This window comes from Narcine bancroftii, chromosome 1 (assembly GCF_036971445.1).
Source record: "Narcine bancroftii isolate sNarBan1 chromosome 1, sNarBan1.hap1, whole genome shotgun sequence".
NCBI lineage: Eukaryota > Metazoa > Chordata > Chondrichthyes > Torpediniformes > Narcinidae > Narcine > Narcine bancroftii.
This window is the reverse complement of record NC_091469.1, coordinates 190,016,503-190,039,849: the sequence shown is the minus strand read 5'-3', so window position 1 is coordinate 190,039,849 and position 23,347 is coordinate 190,016,503. Positions and strand designations below refer to the sequence as shown.

Below are 23,347 nucleotides of genomic sequence, written 5' to 3'. Positions count from 1 at the left end.
TTGTGTTCCAAACACTCACCACTTCTGCCCAAGGGATTTGTATCAGAGCAAAAGAAGCCTAATATGGAAAACTGCCTGTTACCATGCTGTATGTCTAAATTAAAGTTACCCGGATGGGTCCTATTAAATCTCCCCAACCTTACCTTGAACCCATGTCCTCCGGTTTCAGATTCCCCTACTCTGGGCAAAAGACTTCGCATTCACCCAAACTATTCTTCTCATGATCATGGATACCTACCTCTATGAGAGATCTCCTCATCCTCCTGCTCTAAAGAATAAATCCCTAGCCTGCTCAACCTCTCCCTTTAGCTCAGCCCCCCACCGAGTCCTGGTAAGATCCTCACAAATCTTCTCTTCACCCTCTCCGCTTGACAACACCTTTCCTGCAGCACGATGATCAAAACTGAATGTAAGAGCTCACACATGAAACGTGGGTAATATTTCTTTACCTCCTATACATGCTGCAAGACCTACAGAGTTCCTTCAGCATTTCTGTGTTTTATTACAATCAGTTTTTTCACTCTGTCTCTCTCATCTTCGCTTCTCTCGTCATAGACGACAGACCACCCTCAACTCCAAACACAGATATCAGCAGGCTTTTGCTTTCTCACTACCAGACACGTACCTCCCCAACACTTAATCCTCTGCTACATCTTCACCGTCAACCACCTGTTCTACCCTCACCTGGGGTATCCATTAAGGATCGGAAGCTCGCCTACCTGAAGACTGCTAGTCTCCACCCTGGCCCTGGTGACCTACAGCACCTAGCCTCTGATGGAGGTCTCCACCTCGGCCACGGCGTCCCACAGGACTGAACCACTGACATTAACCCTGGCCCCAAGCCACTGATGTAAACTCTCAACCTGGCCCTGGAGGCCTAAGGACAGCCCCTCTGTCACAAATTCTATCTCTAGCCCCTTTCACCCCTCCCCCTTCCCACTCTAACTTCCCCAACCCTCTCCTCCCTCCCTTGGATCCTTCCTACCCTCCACCTCCAAATCCACCCCATCCACCTCCCACTGCCTCCCCCCGATATCCTCCACCTCATTGACCCCCCCCCCCACTCCAAACCCTGCCTGGTCTTCACCATCCCACCCAACCCCCTCTGAGACAGAATGCTCTGTCTTCAGTAGTGACCTCACCTTAGTCTCCCTTTGCCCGCACAAATCATTGTCAATAGTACCTGCCTCAACCACCTCCTCTAGAAGTGTGTTCCAAACACTCACCACTTCTGCCCAAGGGATTTGAGTTTCACGCAAGCCATGATCTTCCTTTGGCTCAGACTATGTACCCACTTCTATAACCAGCATTCTCCACCTTCTACTACAAGACCTATTCTCCCACTTTAAACCTTATTCCTGGACTCACTGCGTTCTGGTCTTCTGCCTGCTCTGGACTTTTATATTTCCAACTGTTGCCAAGACATCAAGAGTCTCAACTCTACCATTCTCATCATCTTTCCAATCTCAGATGCTTGAAACACCTTGCCCTCCAAGTTCTCCGCGCTAATACCAACATCACCATCAAACCCACAGACAAGGGTGGCGCTGTTCTGGTCTAGCACACTGACCTCTATCTGGACAGCACCAGTCAACAACAACTCTCAGACACTTCCTCTTACTTATCCCTCCAACAGGACCTCATCAAAACTCAAACTACTGTCTCACGCACTCTCTGAGCACATCATTTCCAGTCATCTCCTTTACAAGGTATGCAACCTCTGTTTCCCAACTCACACTGCCCAGTTCAACTTACTCCCCAAGATCCAAAAACCTAACTATCCTGGCATTTTCATGTCCTCCTGCCTCACTGAACTACTATCCACTTAAAAACTCAGTTTTGTCCCCTGGTTCAGCCCCTCTCCACCTACATCCACAATACTTCACACACCCTCCATCACTTCAATAACTTCCTGAACTCAACTGCCTCATCTTTACCACAATCACTATACACCTCCATCCTCTATCCCAAAGGCCTCAGAGACCAGCTTCTTTCTCGACAATCATCCCAACCAGTACCCCTACACCAACCAGTACCTCTATACCACCACCATCCTCCAGCTGCCATAACTTGTCTTCGCCCTCAATAACTTATCCCACTTTCTCCAAATCAAAAGCGCAGCCATGGGTAACCGTAAATGTCCCAGCCTAGCCTGCCTTTTTGTTCAATATGTAGAGCAGTCCATGCTTCAAGCCCATATGGCAAGGCCTCTCAATTCTTCCTCCACAACATAGAAAACTAATTTGGGCTGGCCTCATGCACCCATGACAAGCTTGCTGATGTTATCCACTTGACTTCCAACTTCCACCCGACCTCAAATTCACTTGATCCATCTCTAGCAACACTGTCCCCTTTCTCGATCTCTATGTTTCCATCTCAGGAGAAAAACTCTGGACAGGCATCACCTACAAATCCACCAACACCCACAACTACCTCATCTACACCTCATCACACCCTGTCCCTTTAGGATGCCATTCCTTTCTTTCAAATTCTCCGTCACATTTTCTCCCAGAATGAGATCTTCCGTGCCAGGTAATTAGAGATGCCCTCCTTAAAACAGTATGGCATTCCCTCTACTGCCATGAGCTCAGCCCTCTCCTGCATATCCTCCATTACCCACACATCTGCCCTGGCCCTCTCCGCCCCCAAGCTCAACAAGGACAGGATTCCCCGTGCCCTCACCTACCACCCCACAACATCTCACACACCATCCTCCACCATTTCCACCATGTGATCCCACTACCAGACACTTCTTCCCTGCTCCTCTGCTCTCCGCATACTGCAGGGACCACACCTTCCATGACATCCCCATCCACTCCATCCTTCCCAACAATCTCCCCCTTGGCACCCACCCCTGTGACAGCAAGAGGTGCTCCATTTGAGCCCGCATCTCCTCACTCAGTATCATTTGAGGCACCAAACAGTACTTCCAAGTGAAACAACATTTTATTTGTGAATCTGCAGGGATCATCTTCTGCATTCAGTACCTCCATTGTAGTCCCTTCTACATTGAGGAGACTGGAAGCAGACAAGGAGATCACTTTGTTGAGCACCTCAGCTCTATCTGCTGCAATATCGGGGATCTCCCAGTGGCCACCCAATTCCCTGCCCCATTTCCTTACTGACAGATCTGTCCATGGTCTCATGCACTACCAGACTGAGACCGCCTGCAAATTGGAGGAACACCTCAATCTGTCTGGGTATCCTTGAACCAGATGGCATTAACCTCAACCTCTCCAGTTTATGTTAGCTGCTCACCCCCATCTTTCCCCATGTCTCCTTTACTGTAACTGTCTGTGTCTCTCTCTCTTCTTTATCCCTACCACCCTCCCCCCACATCTCCTTTACTCAAGCTTGGCATTCACAGAGCTATCCCCATATCAATTCTCACCTTTCCTCTCTTGTGGCTTCTTCTCCATATCCAATAACACCTTTTGTCTGTTGGTATGAACTCCCCCTGCCATTTAATTTATTCAGGGACCTGTCTACTTTTTACTCAAACATTGAAGGGTTCAGGCCTGAAACATCAGTAATATATCTTTACCTCCTATGGACTCTGAGAGATCTACTGAGTAACTCCAGCATTTCTGTGTTTTTATTATCAAAACTGAACAGAATACTCCAAATGGGGCTTCCCCAACATCTTAATCAACTGCAACATGACCTCCCAAATTCAATTCTTTAACTCAGCCATTCTCAACCTGTTTTTTTTGGGGGGGAGGGGCAATCATAGACTAAAATCAATTTTTTTTTAAAATGTTTCTTGATTGTTGGTAGGAGAGAAGTAGGGAAGAAACCAACTAAATTTGACTGCTTCACAGAGAAGGGAGTCCTATAAACTTTGAGAAGAGTTCTAAGGGGGCCTTCGCCAAAAGAAGGTTGAGAATAGCTGCTCTAACTGTTAAATGCCAATGTGCTGAAAGCCTTTTTGACCACCCTTTCTACCTGTGATAGGGTACTATATACTTGTACTCTTAGATCCCTGCCATTCACTGTTTTTTTCCTTATCCATGTCAGACTTTCAAATCTCAGACAGGGCCCCTACAACTTCCTCTCTAGCTTCACACTGTCCTCAGATATGTCTGATCAGGTCCATGCCTTCATACTCCACAGGACCTTCAGCACCTCCTCAACTGTACAACTGACTGTTCTCGAGTCACTGCCATTGACTATGCCAAGTTTCCCACTGTAAACAGAAGAGAAGCACTCATTAAGGTTCCTCAGAGTTGACTGCATTTATTCCTGATGTGTCCCATTTTTACCTCTGCTTAGCCATTTTCCCTTTATGTATCCACAAAATCTCTTGGGATTATCCTTAATGTTTTCTGCCAGAGCTATATCCTGTTCTCTTTTTGCCCTCATGGGCTTTTTTTTTTTAAGCTGTTTCCTCAGTTCTTGAAACTCCTCCAGGTATACACTTGATCTCAGATGTCCCATGCCTCCTTCTTGCTCTTGGCCAGATTCCAAATTTTCCTTATCATAAAAGTTTCACTAAGCTTGGAATGTACATGTCCTGGTCTCTGGTCAACATATTTTTTAAAACATCCCATTTTCCTAACATTCCTCTTCCTTCAAACAACCTGTTCCAATTAATGATTAATTATCCAATTAATCTGAAAAGTTCTTGTCTTATACCTTCAAAGTCAGCCTTGCCAATTCTGAATTTTAACTCATGATCCAGCCCCATCCCTCTCGATTTCAAACTTAATGGAACAATGCTCACTGGTCCCCAAAGGCTAATCCTCAAACACTTCATCCATTTGCCCTTCCCAATTTCCCAAGATTAGATCAAGCGCTGCCCATGTAGGACCCTCCACATATTGGTAGAGAAAACTTTCCTCGATACACTTGACAAATTACATCCCATTTAAACCTTTTGCACTATGACTTTCTGAGTCCATATTTGGAAAATTAAAATCCGCTACTATGACAATTTTTTTTGGCCCACATCGGTCAGCAATCACCAAGTATATTTGCTCTTGTGTAAGAAACATTTTCACTCCAAGAAACATATTTCATGCAGATACTTTTAAAATGATAATGATAATGAAGTTATTGTCATATACATTACACAAAAGAATACACCAAAATTAATTCTTGCTGCAGCTGAATGGGTATTTGTAAAAAAAAAACTATATTAAATACTTGATTGAATTCATAGTTGAAATTTAATGAAAAATATGAATGGAAATTGAATCCTTTGGAAATATAATGCACAGCACAGACTTAGTTCTGTAGAATTGCAGAATTTCCTTGACTTTTTTTCTCAAAATTGACATATATAGAACAAACAAGTTTCAGTGGTTGTAATTGATATTGAACAATGTTATTTTCGTCTGGAAACTTCCACAATACATTCAACCTCAGTAAAATCCCACATACATAAAGAAAAATTATGCACATTAATCAAGAATCTTACATTCGCCATTACAAATTATTTCCAAGCAAACTAAAACTGCTTAAAGTCCCACTAATTTTCTGTCAAAATTATACTGTTACAATGGAATACAAATTAGCAAGTGCAAATTTCACAACTGAAATATATGCACAGAATAGCTGATTAATAATAAAGTGACATAACATTTAACATTACAAGTCTTAAAGGAAATATATTAAGCTTTTTACAAATTGCCAATCTAATCTTGAATCAATAGCTTGAAACTTCAGAAATATAGGATTGCCTTGACAAATCATTTGCCAAGAAACTAGCTTATGTAACGATACTTCATTTATACTAGTGTTCACATACAAAGAGTCTTACAACATGATATTATTTTAGAATTAACAGCTACTTAGTTTCTTATCAACTGGTGTTATCAGAATCCTGGTAACATTAACTTTCCTAATGAATTTTAAAGAATATCAAAGACTGTCTTTTTAAATTATCAATTATGATAAAAGGCAAATGACAAAGAGTCTGAAATACACATTCGCAATCATCAAAACATCCTCCCATACTTGCCTTGGGTGAGCATTCTAAAATATACATGCAAATACATTTCAGCTCCTCTCTGAACAGCGACATGGATTCATTCCAATTCACCCATCATAGCAACAGGTGTGCAACAGATGCCATCTCACTGGCTCTACACAAAGCTCTGGAACACTTCAAAGATGCATACATCAGGATGTTCTTCATCAACTACAGTTCAGCATTTAACAACATCACCCCCTCAAAACTGCTGGGCAAATTCCAAGACCTGGGACTCAACACCCCACTGTTAATTGGATTCTGGATTTCCTCAACACCAGTCCACAATCCTTGAGGATTGGCTTAAGAATATCTCCTCCACAATCTGCATCAGTACTGAAGCACTACAGGACTGTGTTCTGTGTACAACAACAACACCATCCACAAATTTGCTGACAATATCACATTCGTGGTTGTATAAAAGGGGTGATGAGTTCGCATACAGGAGGGAGATTGAAAATTTGGCTGAATGGTGGACCAACAATAACCTCAAAGTCAATGTTGCCAAAACTAAGGAGCTAATTGTTGATTTCAGCAAGGGAAAACCAGAGATATGCAATCCAGTGATCTTTGTGGGGGGTGGGAGGGGAAATCAGAGGTGGAGAGGGTGAGCATAAAGTTCTTGGAAGTCACTATCTCAGAGGATCTTTTCTGGACCCACCACACAAATGGCATCATGAAGAAAGCATGTCAGCATCTCTACACCCTCAAGAGTTTGCTGTTTGGTAGGACATCGAAAATCCTGGCAAATTTCTAAAGATCTATAATGGAAAGTGTGCTGACTGGCTGCATCGCGGTCTGGTATGGGGTCATACCTGAGCACAAAGCCCTGCAAAAGATGGCGAATAGCCCAGGACATCACAGGCAAAAGCCTCCACGCTATCGAGAACATCTACAGGGAATTCTGCCATCCAAGAGCAGCAGCAATCCAAGAATGCACACCATCCAGTGCCCACTGTTCTTGCTACTTCCATCAGGAAAGAGGTGTAGGTGCCACAAGCCTCGTGCTACCAGGTTCAGAAACAGCTGCTACCCCTCCACCATCAGACTCCTCCACAAAGAACTCAATCAGGGACTCATTAAAGACTTACTTTTGCAATTTATTGTTTTTTTTTCTTCTCTATTTGGCAGTTTGTTTAAGTTTCTTTGTTTCCAATGTATACTTTTTCTTAAGCACTGCCAATAAGTGGTAATTTTACCTCACCTGCAGGAAAAAAAATCTCAGGGTTGTATGCAATATCATGTATGTACTCTGACAATAAATCTGAATGCACATTAAAATATAATTACAAGTATTTGCAAATACACAACTAGGCATCAGCAATTTTAAGTTTGTTTACACTTTCCGTGGTTGTTTGCTGAGCTGTCATTATAGAAAAGCTTTTGTCAGAGATGAGAGATTGACCTCACATCACAAGTTTAGAAAAATGAGCAGTCATCTCACTGAGTCAGTCAAGATTCTGAGGGACACTGATAGTTGATGTCAAGAAGCTGTTTTGTACAATGGGTGATTTAGACAAGGATACAAGATGTCAAATTTGATACAGAGGGTTGTTAACCTTTTGAATTCTCCATTTTCCAATGCCTTATCAATTAAGGTTGTGTAATTACAAGCTGTGCAAGAGTTTGAGACAAACACAAAACAGATGTACGATTTTTCTCCTGCCAAACCTATGAGGCACAGTACAGTGACCAGAAGCAGCAAAGGTGTGCACAAATGTTAATTGTAACCTCATGGTCCAACATTTCATCTACACTATTATTACAATCAAGCTTGGTTCAATGAATGCAAGAACAGAATGCAGGGAGCAAACAAGAGTTAGCCTAATGAATTTGCAACACAGGACTATAAGCATGTTGAAGAATAAGTTGGCAACAGATACTACAAAGGGATTTCACAACTAAAGCAAGAAATCAAAGCTCTGCAGACCCACTTCATCTAGTCATGAATGGTAGTGCACAAACAGCCAACAGATAGCAACTCAAGGAACTTTCCTGTTCTTTACAATGATGCAAAGTGTACACAAATGCAAAGACAAAGCTAAAGCAGTTACAACCATGTATGATTATAAATAGATGATCCACGTCAGCTTCCTCCAAAGATCCACCATCATTAAGGCAGCCATTCAATTAGATTCACTCCATGTGATTCAAAGAAACAACCAAGTATCAGATGCAAAGGTGAAGAATGCATTCAACTGTAATTATGACAACCTGTCCGCCAAATTGTATCAGTACATTTACAAAACTTACATCTACCTGACATGGAGAAATATTTGTTGCTCACAAAAAGCAGAATAAATCCAATCCTGCTCATTTCTACCCAACCAGTCTACTTTTAATCAAAGAGAGGAAGCAATACTAATGGACACTTGCATCTGCCACAGGTAAATTTGTGAAGAGGAGGTAAAATGGTTTTATGCTTTGTGTTGGTTCACTTGCTCCTTGGCACACACGATCAGTCAACAGGGTTCCTGAGAAGTTCACCAACTCAATTAATGCTGAACAATTAATTCCCAGTTTAAGTTTCATCAACACTACTCAGATCCAGACTTCTTCATAATCTTAGTCCAAAGAGACCCAATTTGGAACTGAGGTGAGAGTTACCACTGTTAACATTGTGTTTAATAACGGCTCCTTGATACTCATTTATTTGATTGTGAGCTGCATCAAAGATACATGGTTAAACACAATTCAATGGATATTTAGGTCATGACACACCAATGTTTGGAGTCATAACTTGCACAAGAGAAGGTGTCTGTGATTATCAAAGGTCAATCAGCCCTGATCCAGGATATCAGTGAAGTAGCTCTTCAGGGCAGTGCTGAGTTCAATTATCTTTAGATAATAAATTATCTTGAATGGATAATAAAATAATGAGGGACCTGAAGAGAGATACGAAATAAATAATCCCCTGAATAGAAAAGATAATGATCACAGGATGTAGATTGAAAGTGAATGAATAAAGAGTAGAGGGAAACTGAAGACAAATTTTCACCCAAAAATTTCCAGTGTGAAATTAACTTTCTCTTGGAATGACCAAGGCAGAAATCTACACATTTAAAGGTATTGGTATTCTTCATATTACAATGCCCCACATAACAAAAAAAGTTTTTGGTTCAATAGTTATCATTTCTTATTTTCCCTCCCACTCCAAATTATTTTCCTACACCCTGGTAACAAATATTTTTGTATTGCAGAAGACAATTGGGTAAAGAAAGTTTTGTACAAAGTGTTAAGGGCATACAATCCCTTTGTAATAGGAGGTAATACTGTATTGTGATGTACCCACCCTCGCATGCCAGAATAATTTTGTGTTTTCTAGATTTTTATTCCTGTTGTGCAGGACTGAAAAGGGGACGACTGGACTAGATGGAAAAGAATATGAGCCTCCATCAGTCTGCTGTAAAGGATGGAAATGAACACATATTTGCAGGAAAAGCATCACCATGGTAATATAGTGAGATGACAGTCAGTTAAAGTAGAAATCTTTGAACATTTTCTATTTTGGTGTAACCCTTTAGTATTTTTGTGGGACAAAAAGAACACCAGTTGATCATATTGGTTATTATGCAGCTTGCCAAGGATTATTTCTGAATTCTTGCATTAAACAGAATGCACGTTGCACAACAGGCAGCTCTGCTGCCTTACAGCTTGATCAACCCAGATGGTTCTGGTTTTGTCCACGTGGAGTTTGCAATTCGCTGATTCCATACAAGATTCTCCCACACGTTTCTTTCCACACCTGTTTGGAGGTGAAATAGCAACCCCTATCACAGACTGGAAATTTAGTGGAATTGATGGGCATGAAAAAAAATTGCTTTCAAGAAAATAACTAGAAAAATAGAACTGATGGCAATGTTCTGAGAGCTAGCAGATTCAAAGGACTGAATGGCTTCTTAAGTTGCAGAGAATTTTGAAATTTAAAATACTCAGCTCACAAGGAATGGATAATTTAATCTATTTTATGTTACATTCAAAGGTCATGTTGTATAACTGGAACAGAAATCTTTTATATTGTATTTTATTGGGTTAGTGATGGCTTGACTGTTAACATTGAAACTAATAACGTGTACTTGGAGTGTCATAACCTACTAGTTATAAGACAAAACAATTAAAGTGGAAATATACTGAGCTGTTCCTTTATAGCCAGCACAAGCATGATGGGTCATACGACTTTCCCATAAATTAAAGAAATACTCTAATTTCCATTATCTCAGATATTGTGTGAAGATGTTTGAGGTACATTTCAGGAGGGCACGTTTAGTTTAGTGGTTAGAACAATAATATTAGAGCACCAGTGACCTCAGTTCAAATCCAGCATGGTCTCTAAAGAGTTTGTATGTTTCTCCCCCCCCCCCCCCCCCCCCGTGACCATGTGGGTATGTTCTGGGTCCTCCAGTTTCCTTCCATATTCCAAATACAGGGTTAGTAGATTAATTGGCCACATGTGTGTAATTGGGCAGCACTGGCCTATGGGCCAGAAGGGCCTCTTACCGTGCTGATTCTCCAAATTAAAAGTAATTTTTTTTTTTAAAAATCATTTGTTTTATCCTCTTAATTTTACACTTATTACATGTCCCACTGGAGCAATCCAAATCCATTTATTTGTTCCATAAAATCTGCTTACAGGACTCCAGTCCTCCTACCCATGCCTTTTGTATCCAATGTAAAGCATAACTGGTTATTTACCCTCTCCCTTTCATATGTTCTGCTTTCATTCATTAACATCCTTAACTCCAGCACCAAAGAGGCAACAGACCATACTGAAATCATGTTCACAGTCTGAGAAACCAATAGAAACTGAGAACCACATCAAACTTTCAAGAAAATAAAAACCACTGCAACAGATAGGTTGCATTCAGGTTTATCATTCTCAAAGAAAGTTACAGAATTTACAGATCAGTCACCAAAACTGAGATACTGAATAAAATCCATTCTCATGAGAATGAAAAAAGTAATACATTTTTTTTCCAACTTGCTTTTCTTGCTGTAATCTGCACTTTTGCTTTAATTTGCAATACCTGTAGTACTTAACTGTGGGTTGAATTGCCTGCATAGCACGGAAAACAGTCTTCACTGAGACATGGTGATGTAACAATAAACAATTATTGTTGCACGACTTGAGAAAATCACGATACAGTACAGATGTTTATCTAGGAAATCAACCCTCTACTACCAACCCCCTGCCCCATAAATAAACGAGGGGAATAATGGACAGAAAAGCATTTTGGAGTAGCTAACTGACGAGGTTGTGGTTGCAATATTAATGGTGACATAGTTATTCTCTCAGTCAAAAAGCATGGTCACTATTAAGATACAAAATACTGATTCCTAATCACTAATGATGCTTATTCCATTTTCCACACATTTTAAATTATAATTGGTAGCTATCACATTAATTATCCTAAATCAGATTCTCCGAAATCCTCATTTATCCAAAAATGTTTAAAATTTCAGATAAATGAGGGCATCCAAAACAAATCAGAAATCTTCATTTATCCAAAAAATTTTCAGAGCTGAAATGACCTCACAGGTTGGAAAAAAAATTAACTCAACATGAAAATAGAATCCTCGCTTCAGGTAACTCCCTCCCCTCTCTCTCTTTCCATTCTTTACCTTCCCCAATGACTTCTCTCGCCAACTCTCCCTCTCAAACTGCGTATCACTGACTCCAGCCGCTAACAGTCAGAAGAATCCCTTGTCCCAGCTTTAAGGAGAGCAGCCTCCTGGGCAGGAGCAAGACCTTGGGATCAGTGGCATTCCATCCCCTTCCCTCCCTCCTTGGCACACTAGTGTTCCCAACGCCAACTCCGAACCCACCCCTCGGCCTACTACCGCACACCAGACTCCCCAAGGCTCTGGACTCTGATGTCGGGAGCTCAGAGGAGACAAGAGCCTAGTCTCACCAGTGAGTGTTCCACCGGGCCGAGAAGCCTCCCCAGGGACCAGCAGCAGCAGTGGGGACGTGTCAGGGATTGGCAGCAGTAGTTAGGAGATCTCGGTGATCAACAAGCACTTTTTGGTGAGAATTAAATTATTTTAATGTTTAAAAACCTTCCCTTGTTGTTTGATATTGTTTAAACATTGATACAGGTGATTTGCTGTTGCTATTGGACTTTTTATCTAAATGACCAGTTATCCAAAAATATTTATCCAACATAGGTCTGATTGTACTGTATTTCTAATATATCTGATGGAAATTCATTAAAAAGCACTAGTTCAAAATTCCTTTTTTGACACATATTTAACACATGATGAAAATGACAAATTTTAAGTTTAGCTCTAAAATACTAGACAGCTTGACCAAGTTTGTTTCACCAATCTTTCAAAGGTATACAGCAGCAAGTATTTCAAAATGTCATTCTGTTATGGAATGCTCCAAGTCAAAAATGCTGCAACAATTTTTTTTTTCATTATTTATAGCATAGTAGGAGCTGATTCTGGCCATTTAAAATACTGCCCAATAACCAGAGCACCCAGGGGAAACTCACGCAGACACAGAGAGAACATACAAACTCCTTACAGACAGCACCAGATCGCTGGTACTCTAATAGTCACACTAATCACTTCGATAACTGTGCCATCCTAGAAAATAACTCAAAGTATTTGAAAAAAAAAAATTTTATTTAGGAACATGTCAATACAACCATGTTGTGTTTTTTTTTTTAAAAGGAATTCAGGAAACTAAAAGCAGAAGATCTTTTTGTATATATTCTTGGGTTGTGTGTGACATTGACCTCCCAGTAATTACTGTAGCAGAAAATTACCCAGAGTTTAAAACTTAAGTATCACACATGTTACACTCTGGCAGATTTCTCTTCCTGAAGGATATCACTAGTTTGATTTTAACAGGTACCTGATGTCAGCCAGTTCTGTGGAATTTATTTTCACTATCTTCTCATTTGTGCATTGAAAGACAAAAAGAGGGTAGGTGTACAGGTTGTAACATTCCTCTATTTAAAAACAGGAGAAAGAAGTCCAAAGAATAAGAAACGACTTAGTATGTCTATTTGCAGAAAAACAAAATTTTGACTAAAGAAACAAAATATAGAATAAAGATTAGAGGCTAATACTTAATGAACATTTCTGAATTGTTTGATTAAAGCTAAGGGTATTTCAAGAAATAACAATCATGGAGTTTCAAAAAGCCATTGATAATGGGACCCAACAGTATCAGATAGATGTTTTCGCTGTAAGAAGGAAACGGGAACAACAGTACATGCAATTTGGGCATGTGAGAAAGTGGAAAAGTTTTGGGAAAATCTAAATCAGGTATTAAATAAAATCACAAAAAATAACATACCAAAAAATCCAGAGATCTTTCTTTTAAGTAATACAAGAAGTAAAGAACTTGACCTCAATTTGGATGAAGCACAAAAAAGATTTATGATAGCCTTAGCTGTAGCAAAAAAAATGTATAATGTCAACCTGGAAATCAGAAGGGAGCCTGAGAGTACAGCAATGGTACATAGAAATGAATAAATGTATTCCATTGGAAAAAATAACATACAATTTAAAAAATAAAGTTACATTATTCAAACAAATTTGGGAACCGTACATGGAACACAACAGAGAGGACCTACTGCGGACCTCCACCCTCTAAAATGATAGAATGAGAAGAAGATGAAATGAACTAACCCAGTGTGTAAAAGTAGAAGACACATTTTCTTGTTTATTTTCATTGCGTGATGACATTTTTTTAATGGGTTGAAAGAAAATTCTAATTATGGTATGCTATGAAAGCCTATTTGAGAGGACAAATAATTAGTTATACTTCTAAAATAAAAAAAGAATTGATTAAATCAGGTTCTTGAATTAGAGATACAGATCGATGAGTTAGAAAAGGAATTTCAGAAAGATATTACAAAAGATCAGAAAATAGAATTATCTAGGTTGAAATTGGAATATAATACTTTGCAATCTTATCAATTTGAATGTGTGATTAATAGGACTAAGCAACGGTATTACGAATGGGGAGAGAAAGCACATAAGGTATTGGCATGGCAATTAAAGAAAGAACAGATTTCAAGAACTATTAATGCTGTTAGACAGAATTCTCTTATTACTTATAAACCTCGTGAGATTAATGATGAATTTTATTCATTTTATATACATCTGAAGGAAAACAAGAAACTGGATCGATTGATCTTTTTTTAAAATCACAGTTGAATTTACCGATATTAGAGGATGCAGATATACAGGAGTTAGAAGAACCATTTACTAATTTGGAAATTAAAATGGCTATGCTGGAAATGCCGAACGGTAAATTGCCTGGTGATGATGGATTTTCGGTTGAATTTTATAAAATTTTTTATGATGATTTATCTACAGTGTTTGGGGATGTATTACGTCAAGTTGGAGAACACTATTTAGCTATAGAACCATTAGCAGAACTGATAAGAACAGAAAATAAAATAAGAGGGATAAAAATAAAAGAGAAGGAATATAAAATCAGTCTATTTGCAGATGACATTATAATATACTTAACAGAACCAGAAATATCAATAAAAGAATTACATAGGAAATTGAAGGAATATGGAGAAGTATCGGGGTACAAGATCAACGCAAATAAAAGTGAAGCAATGCCAATGAATAATGCGGATTTCACAAAATTTAATAAAGAATCGCCATTTAGATGGCAAACACAAGCAATGCGATACCTAGTTATACAACTAAATAAAAACCTCAGCCATCTATATAAACTCAATTACCATCCATTAATGAAAAAATTACAAGACGACTTAGAGCATTGGAAAGACTTACCACTAACACTGATAGGAAGGATAAACTGTATTAAAATGAACATTTTCCCAAGGATACAATACCTATTTCAGTCATTACCAATACACCTAACAGAGAAATTCTTCAAGGAGTTAAAGAAAATAATAAGGAAATTCTTATGGAAAGGGGGGAAACCGAGGATAGCACTAGATAAATTAACAGAATGGTACAAACAAGGAGGCTTACAACTACCAAACTTTAATAATTATTATAGAGCCGCACAATTAAGATACCCATCAGATTTTTATCAAACAAGGGAAAAACCAGATTGGACCAGATTAGAACTAGATAAAACAGGGCAGAAGATACCTGAACATATACTATATAAATGGGATGAAAAATTGGTGCAACGTAGGAATTCACCGGTATTGCATCATCTGCTCAACATTTGGAAGAAGATTCATGTAGAAAGGAATAAAACAAATGATCAACTACCAAAATTAATATTGATGCAAAATCAGCTAATCCCTTTCACAATAGATAACCTTTCCTTTAGAGAATGGGAGAGAAAAGGGATCAAAAGAATAGAAAATTGTTTTTCAGGAAATAAATTATTATCCTTTGAACAAATGAAGGATAAATATAATACAACTCACGATACAATGTTTGCATACTACCAACTGAAAACCTACTTGAAGGGCAAATTGGGAAACAGTCTGAGGTTACCAGAAGGAAGCAATTTTGAATATGTGATTACAGACACAATGATAATTTAAAAATTTGTAACAAGCATGTACATCAAAATGGTAAACCTAAACAAAAATGGGAAAAAGATCTAAACATAAAGATAAAGAATTAAACATGGGAGAAGGTATGCTCCGGAACTATGAGAAATACAATAAACACGAGGTTACACATGATACAATACAACTGGATACACAGGCTATACATCACACCTCAAAAGTTAAATAAATGGGACCCAACAGTATCAGACATGTTTTCGCTGTAAAAAGGAAACGGGAACAACAATTCATGCAATTTGGACATGTGAGAAAGCGGAAAAATTTTGGGAAGATCCAAACCAGATAGTAAATAAAATCACAAAAAGCAATATACCAAAAAACACAGAGATCTTTCTCCTAAGTAATATAAGAAACAAAGAATTTGGATTCGATTTGGATGGAGCACAAAAAAGATTTGTTATGATAGCCCTAGCTGTAGCAAAAAAATGTATTATGTCAACCTGGAAATTAGAAGACAACTTGAGAATACAACAATGGTATATAGAAATGAATAAATGTATTCCATTGGAGCCATACATGAAACACAATAGAGAAATCTTACCATGGACTTCCACCACCTAAAATGACAGAAGGAGAAGATAACGAAAAGAACTGACTCAGTAAAATTTCTTGTTTATTTTTATTAAGTGACAACATTGTTTTAACGGGTTTAATGTATCTTATAGATTGAACTTCAAATAAATAGGGAAGGGGGGGCGAGGGAGAGAGGGAAGGGAGGGGGGAAAAGGGGGATAAAACGGCACTGTATATATTTAAGAAGAAAAATGTCTGTATGTATCTTGGTCAATATGGTTTATAGTGTGAAAAATAAAAATTTTTTTTAAAAAGTTGGAGAACACTATGAATTACGGAGTCTTGTTCTAGTGCTTTAATTACAGTAATTCCTAAAAAAGATAGAGTTCCTTTGAAAGTATCTTCATATAGACCAATTTCGTTGTTAAATGTAGATTATAAAATAATAGCTAAAATTTTAGCAAATAGATTGGCTAAATTTTTACCCAAGTTGATTCATATTAATCAAACAGGTTTTATAAAGAATAGATAAGCTTCAGATAACATTTTGCGCGTGATTAGTTTGATTAATAGATTTTGACAATCTTCAGATCACCTGATGGTGATATCCTTCGACGCAGAAAAAGCATTTGATAGAGTTGAATGGAATTTTTTGTTTAAAAGTTTTGGAGAAATTTAAGTTTGGTCCTTCTTTTATTGGTTGGATTAGGGCTCTATATAGTAAACCAGTAGCTAGAGTATTGACGAATGGTTTGATTTCAGAATCTTTTAAGTTAACTCGATCAACTTGTCAAGGTTGTCCTTGATCACCAGCTTTGTTTGTGTTAGTGATTGAACCTTTAGCACAGCTGATAAGACAAAATACACAGAATCAAGGTATGAAAGTTTTAGATGAGGAGTATAAAATTAATTTATTTGTTGCTGATGTATTGGTGTATTTAATAAACCCAGCTCAGTCACTTTTGCACTTGAAAGAATGTTTAATACAATATGGATGTCTTTCTGGATATAAAGTTAATTGGGAAAAAAGTGAAATATTACCGGTAAGTGAAGGAGATTATTCAGTTCATAAGAATATTGTTAATTTGAAGTGGACTGATCGAATTAAATATCTGGGTATAACTTTGGATGTTAATTATCAATCTTTATATAAATTAAATTATGCTCCATTAATGAAAAAAAATTAAAACTGATTTGATTAAATGGAAAGATTTACCTATTAATTTAATGGGTAGGATAAATATAATTAAGATGAATACCTTTCCGCGTATACAATATTTATTTCAATCTATTTCGTATTTACTTGATAAAATTTTTTTGGAGATTTGAATAAAATGGTTAGGGAGTTTTTAATAGAGGGGTACATTTTCAAGAGTAGCTTTGAATAAATTAATTTGGAAATATGAGTTAGGGGGACTACATTTACCACATTTTCAAATTTATTATGAAGCAGCCCAACTTAAATTTATTAGTTCATTGATGGATTTGGTACGGCCTCCTAGTTGGGCTAAAATTGAGATGGCAAGTATTTCTAAATTTGAAATACATCAATTTTTGTTTAAATGGGATATAAATGTGTTACAACAATATAATGTGCCTATACTAAAACATTTAATGAAGTTATGGATAAAGAAAAATAAAATGACAGGCTCTAGGGGTAAATTATCGGCTTTGACTCCATTGTATAACAATCAACTTATTTCTTTTTCAATACATAATCAAAGTTTATTAAATTGGAGATTTAAAGGTGTGGAAAATTTGGGAGATTGTTTTAAAGAGGTTAAGTTTTTATCTTTTAATCAGATGAGGGAAGATTTTGGTATTGATAAGAACTCTATTTCTTTATTATCAAATTCGATCTTTGGTAAAATGTATGTTTGGTAGAGATATGATTTTACCTAAAATGACTAAATTTGAGACTTTTTTTATGAAGGTACCAGAGAAGGGTTATATTTCATCTATGTATCAAATATTACAGGATGGTATGGATAAAAAGGGTTGGGATAGATCTAAAATTAAATGGGAAGCGGATATTGGTTTTATTTTTTCTGAAGATGATTGGTTAGATATCTGTTATGATAGTGTAACTAGATTGATAAATGCACATTATGCAATGATTAATTACAATTTTTTACATCACTTATATTCAACACCTGAAAAATTTAAAAAATATGGTTTTCATGAATCAGATTTGTGTTTCAGATGTGGTGATAGGGTTGGAACTTTTTTTCATGCTGTTTGGTTATGTATACATATACAATCTTTTTGGAAGAAAATTCAATCGTTTTTAGAATACCTGTATAAGATTAAAATAGTTTTAGATCCAACAGTATTTTTATTGGGTAGTTTGCAACCTCTGAAAGGTTTGGGATTAGACAAGTTCCAGCTTGCTTTTATATATTTAGGTTTATCCGTAGCGAAAAAATGTATTGCTAGTACATGGAAAGATACAAATATGATTGATATTAATAGATGGCATAATGAGATGAAATATTGTTTAATAATGGAAAAAATTATGTATGCTTTGCATAATAATTATAATTTTTTTATTAATAAGTGGCTGTTAGAATATTTACATTTCAATTTATATTGATTAGATTTTAATATGTATATTTAACTTTTTCTTTAATATTCTCTCTTTTTTTTAATGGCTCTCCTTAGGAGAGTTTGCTGAAGGGGAGGGGGGGTTCTTTTTTTTCCCAAAATATATTTAAAAAATTCATGTTTATGTTTAATTGCTGCATATGTCATATATTATTTGTTTTTTGAACGAATAAATAAAGTTATTTTTAAAAAAGATTTTCAATTTGGATAAGTTCGATGTGGTACATTTTGGTAGAAATAAGGCTACATTCTTCTTGATATAGAGCACAAGAGGAATCTTGGAGCAATGGCACCAGAGGGAAATTCTTTGTAACCGCATTTGTTTCCTCCTGGTGCTCGAGTTTCCTCCTACAAAGGAGTGCAGGTTAGTAGCTAATTGGACTATTTGCCCCCAAAATTTAGGTGAGTGGTAGAATCTGCAGAAAAGGTTAGTGAAAATTAGTGAGGGAATGGGATTGTTCTGTGAACTGCATAGACTTACTGAAAGCCTTATCCAAGAAAGAATGGAAAAGTATGCCCACTGATTAAAAAGACATTTAAAAATACAAGGATAGAAAGGAAACTCACTTAAAGAGAAACAGAATTCAAAAGTAGAAGTTAGGCTCAATTTGAAATACAAGTATAATTAGATAATAGCCACAATATTACATAATTTATTTTAATAAACATTTATAAAACATGGGCATTGCTAGCTGAGAGCATTTGCTTTGCTGAGTTTTTAAAAAAAAAATCATCCATAATGCTGTTGATCTAAAAAAAAAATCACATGGAGATCAGTCAGCATGTATCCTATCACGAGGGACAATGAATGACACAAGGTCGCTGCCTGAGATCTTCATTCGATTTTTGAATCAAATGAATGGCTTTAAATTCATATCCCCAGATCAATTGTCCAGGCCAAGTAATAACCTAGTAATATATTTGTTATGCCACCATAATCACATTATAACAAAAAAAAATAGAAATTTAAGGAAAGATGCAAAAAAAGTATTTGCAATTAATACAAGAAGCAAGGTATCAAGAGAGTCTATACAATCTGAAGCCACATTGCATATAGGAGAGGAAGATAATAAAAGGTCTACATCAGTGGTTCTCAATCTTTTTCTTTCCACTCTCATACTACTTTAAGTAATCCCTTTACCATAGGTGCTGTGATTGGTAAGGGATTGCTTAAGGTGGCATTTGGGTGGGAAGGAAAGGTTGAAAAAAAAAAAATCACTGCTCCAGACCCCATTGTTACTGAAATATTTTGCTTGACAAAAATTGTTATTGGCCCATTTCCTTTAGAGATATGAAACCATGCACATAACGAGTCAATTAGGTACGATTAAAACAGTAGTTTTCAAACTTTTTCTTTCCACTCACATATCACCTTAAGCAATCCCTTACTAATCACAGAGTACCTATAGCATAGGGAATAGTTAGTGGTATGTGAGTGTAAAGAAAAAAGTTGAGAACCACTGGTTTACATGATGAAGGGCTCTGGACTAACAATAGTTAGTCACATTTCCTTTAGCCAACTCCACCCAAATAACCAACCCTGTACATCTTTGGAACATGGAAGGAAACCAGAGCACCCAGGAAAAGAACATACAATGTACAGACACCACCAGATATGCACCTTGGCGCTGATGCGAATAGCAGTATTGTGGTAACCATATCACTTTTCTGAAGAGTCGAACCCAAAATCAATATCGATGTTTGATCAATAATGAAAATCAATATAAATCAACAGATTTAAAAAGAAAATTTAAATTTAATGAGCAAAAAAATGATCAGATTGATGAAATAATTATCCTGCACATGTATTGTTTGTCTGTATGTGCGCTATGTCTGATTGTGTGTCTGCATGTTATCAACATTATTTCATCAGGTACAATCAAATGGCAATAAACTTGACTAGTGGTCACAGACCAGGACATGAAAGGCAAAACCCTCCCCACCACAGAAAACATCAACGGGGAACACTGTCACCAAAACTAAGGAGATGATTGTTAACTTTAGGAAAGGAAAGCCAGAGGTATACAATCCAGTGATCAGAGGTGAATAAGGTGAGCAAATTTTAAGTTCTTGGGAGTCACTATCTCAAAGACATTTCCTGGACCCAACACACGAATGGCACCATGAAGAAAGCACATCAGCTCCTCTCCTTACTCAAGAGTTTGCAGATGTTTGGTATGACATCAGAAACCTTGGCAAATTTCTACAGTGGTGTGGTGGAAAGTGTGCTGACCGGCTGCATCACAGTCTGGTATGGGAACACCACTATACCAGAGTGTAAAGCCCTCCAAAAGGGAGTGGACACAGACCAGGAAATCACAGGCAAAACCTTTCCACTTTTGAGTACATCTATAGGAAACGCTGCCATCAGAGAGCAGCAGCAATGATCAAAGACCCTCACCACCCAGCACACACTCTGTTCTCGCTGCTGCCCTCAGGAAAGAGATATGGGTACCACAAGTCTCGCACCACCAGGTTCAGGTACATATGCTACGACAAACTCAATCAGAGACTCATTTAAGGACTCTTGCTTGTGCACTTTTAATTTTTTTACATTGCAGTTTGTTTACATTCATCATCTGTTTACAGTTCTTTGTTCATTTACATGTTTACACTGTGTACAGTTTATCTTTTGCACTGCCAATTAGTAATAATTCTGCCACACCTACAGGAAAAAAGAATCTCAAGGTTGAATGTGAAGTCATGCATATACTCTGACAATATACCTAAAATCAGTCATATTCACCCTTAAACCTCACTAAAATGCATCCATTTGGAAACAACATTAAAGTACACTGCTTTCAAACTCTTCTCAGACCACAACTCACCCTTTGTAACCTTATTTCAACAATGCAACCTTTAGATCCCTGTTCATCTTCAATCTCAGTACCACTGATAAGGACTGCTAAACCCGTGGCTCAGGAGCTCTTAACCCATCCGCAAGGATTCTTCCTGGTCCACGTCCCAGGTGAACGAAACTAGTTTAGGTGAGCAACTTGGACAAGTAAGGCCGAAGAGCCCATTTCCACGCAATAAAACTCTACAAGAAGACGCTCATTACAACCAACTTTACTTAATAACTGAAGCTGCAATTAGCCCAATATCAAATTTTGTTGAAATTGCGCCAGGCGATGTTTTAGGAAAGTATTTTAATGTTACATTAATTTTATAAATGCTAGTTTTGAAGCATTTAAAGAAATGGGGAAGCTGGACAAGACCAAAAGAAAACTGAACCTATTTGGTAGGGTTGGATAAAGAGAGGTGGAGACACATTTCAGTGGAATGCAAGCAGGCCTGTTTGGCTGATTGTTCTTTTATATGATGCAAATTCTATGTAATTTACCAGAATACAAACAATCTTTGTCTTGGAAATCCTTTAATTTTGACCCCCCAGAAAATCATTGCAAAGGAGAAAATTAGAGTAGTTGTCATCACACTCGTTATATTTTTGACTCCTAGCTGGTGTGTCACAATATTTAAATATTTCTCATTTCTAATACATTGCTAATGTCTAAATCAAACGATGGAGAATATTTGGGTATCGATTTGTTTTTTTTAATTTATGAATTCAAAGTTAAAGCATTTGCCTTGCAAGATTAAATCAAACCAGAAGTCCACCACAATAGGTTTTAGGCCAGGGACGCAAGAGACTGGGAGATGGTGGGATCAGGAGCAATTAAAAATCCGATGGAGACCTCAGTGGTTCGTGCAGGATCCGTGGGAGAAAAGATTCATTCACGTTTCAGGGCCACAACCCGAAACGTCGACAATTCCTTTAACCCCCACTGAAAACTGAGTGGAGGTCCTCCAGCAAACTGTTGGCTACAGTCGAAATCATCTTCTAGTCAAAAGCCAAATAATATGTCTCAGGGACTGAAAATGAGCAATTTCTCCCATCCAAACTTTAAACAATATTCACATGGATGTCACAGCTCCAAAACAAATTTGCAAATGCTACTGTCACAATAAATGGAAGAGCGAACCAATTCAGGTTTCCCACGACTTTGCCCTGAGCGATTCTCCCAAAATAACAGCAATTTAATCCTTTTTGCAAAATGGAACAAAGAAAACACCAACTAGGTTAATTATTCGTAATTTGCTTTCTTTTGCCACATCAATAATTCCTTCGCGCATTGATGGGACAGACGCCCCCCTCACACTATCTCCTTCATTCCGAGAGGGGGGGGGGGGGAAGGTGCGCATTCCGCATTACCTATTCCGTAGGCTTTTGAAAAGATCCAGGCCAGATTAGCGGCGATTTTAGCCCTGGAGGAATCGTACAGCTCCAGCGGGACCACCTCGGCGCACTCAGAGTCAGGCGGCTCCAGCATCTTCCTGCTGCTGCTGCTGCGGCTGTTGCCATCTCCTGATGCACCGCAGCCGCCGAAATCCACATCCACCATCGCCAAATGCAAATCAACGTCGGGGCAAAAATCTTCCAAAATTCTCCTCCGCTGCTCAGCAGAACGGCGGCATCAATTCACCTCGACGACCGCCTGTCTCAGGACGCGGCCTACAACGTGACACTCCAATGAATGGGAGCTTATCCTTAAAAACAAAATAAAATGGCAGGCTGCACCCGGGTCATAAAACGCCAATCATGGTGGCTCAAGCCGGCGTCGACGAAACCGGCTGCACGCCGTCCTTTGTGGGCACCCTCAGCCAGCCACCCCGCGAGCTCGCCTTCGCGCTGACGGGCACCGCGGCCGTTGGAAGTCCACCACCCCCTCCT

General features: G+C 38.1%; 1 protein-coding gene across 3 annotated transcripts in view; it reads right to left on the bottom strand.

Annotated features, from left to right (window-relative positions):
* The window catches only part of camsap1b (calmodulin regulated spectrin-associated protein 1b), a 115,107-nt gene extending 91,760 nt beyond the window's left edge, over positions 1–23,347 (bottom strand). For all 3 annotated transcript variants that reach the window (XM_069885475.1, XM_069885481.1, XM_069885491.1), the window contains exon 1: positions 22,829–23,347. In XM_069885475.1, the coding sequence (XP_069741576.1) occupies positions 22,829–23,018 (190 nt within the window). In that variant the 5' untranslated portion in view covers positions 23,019–23,347. The remainder of the gene's footprint in view (positions 1–22,828) is intronic.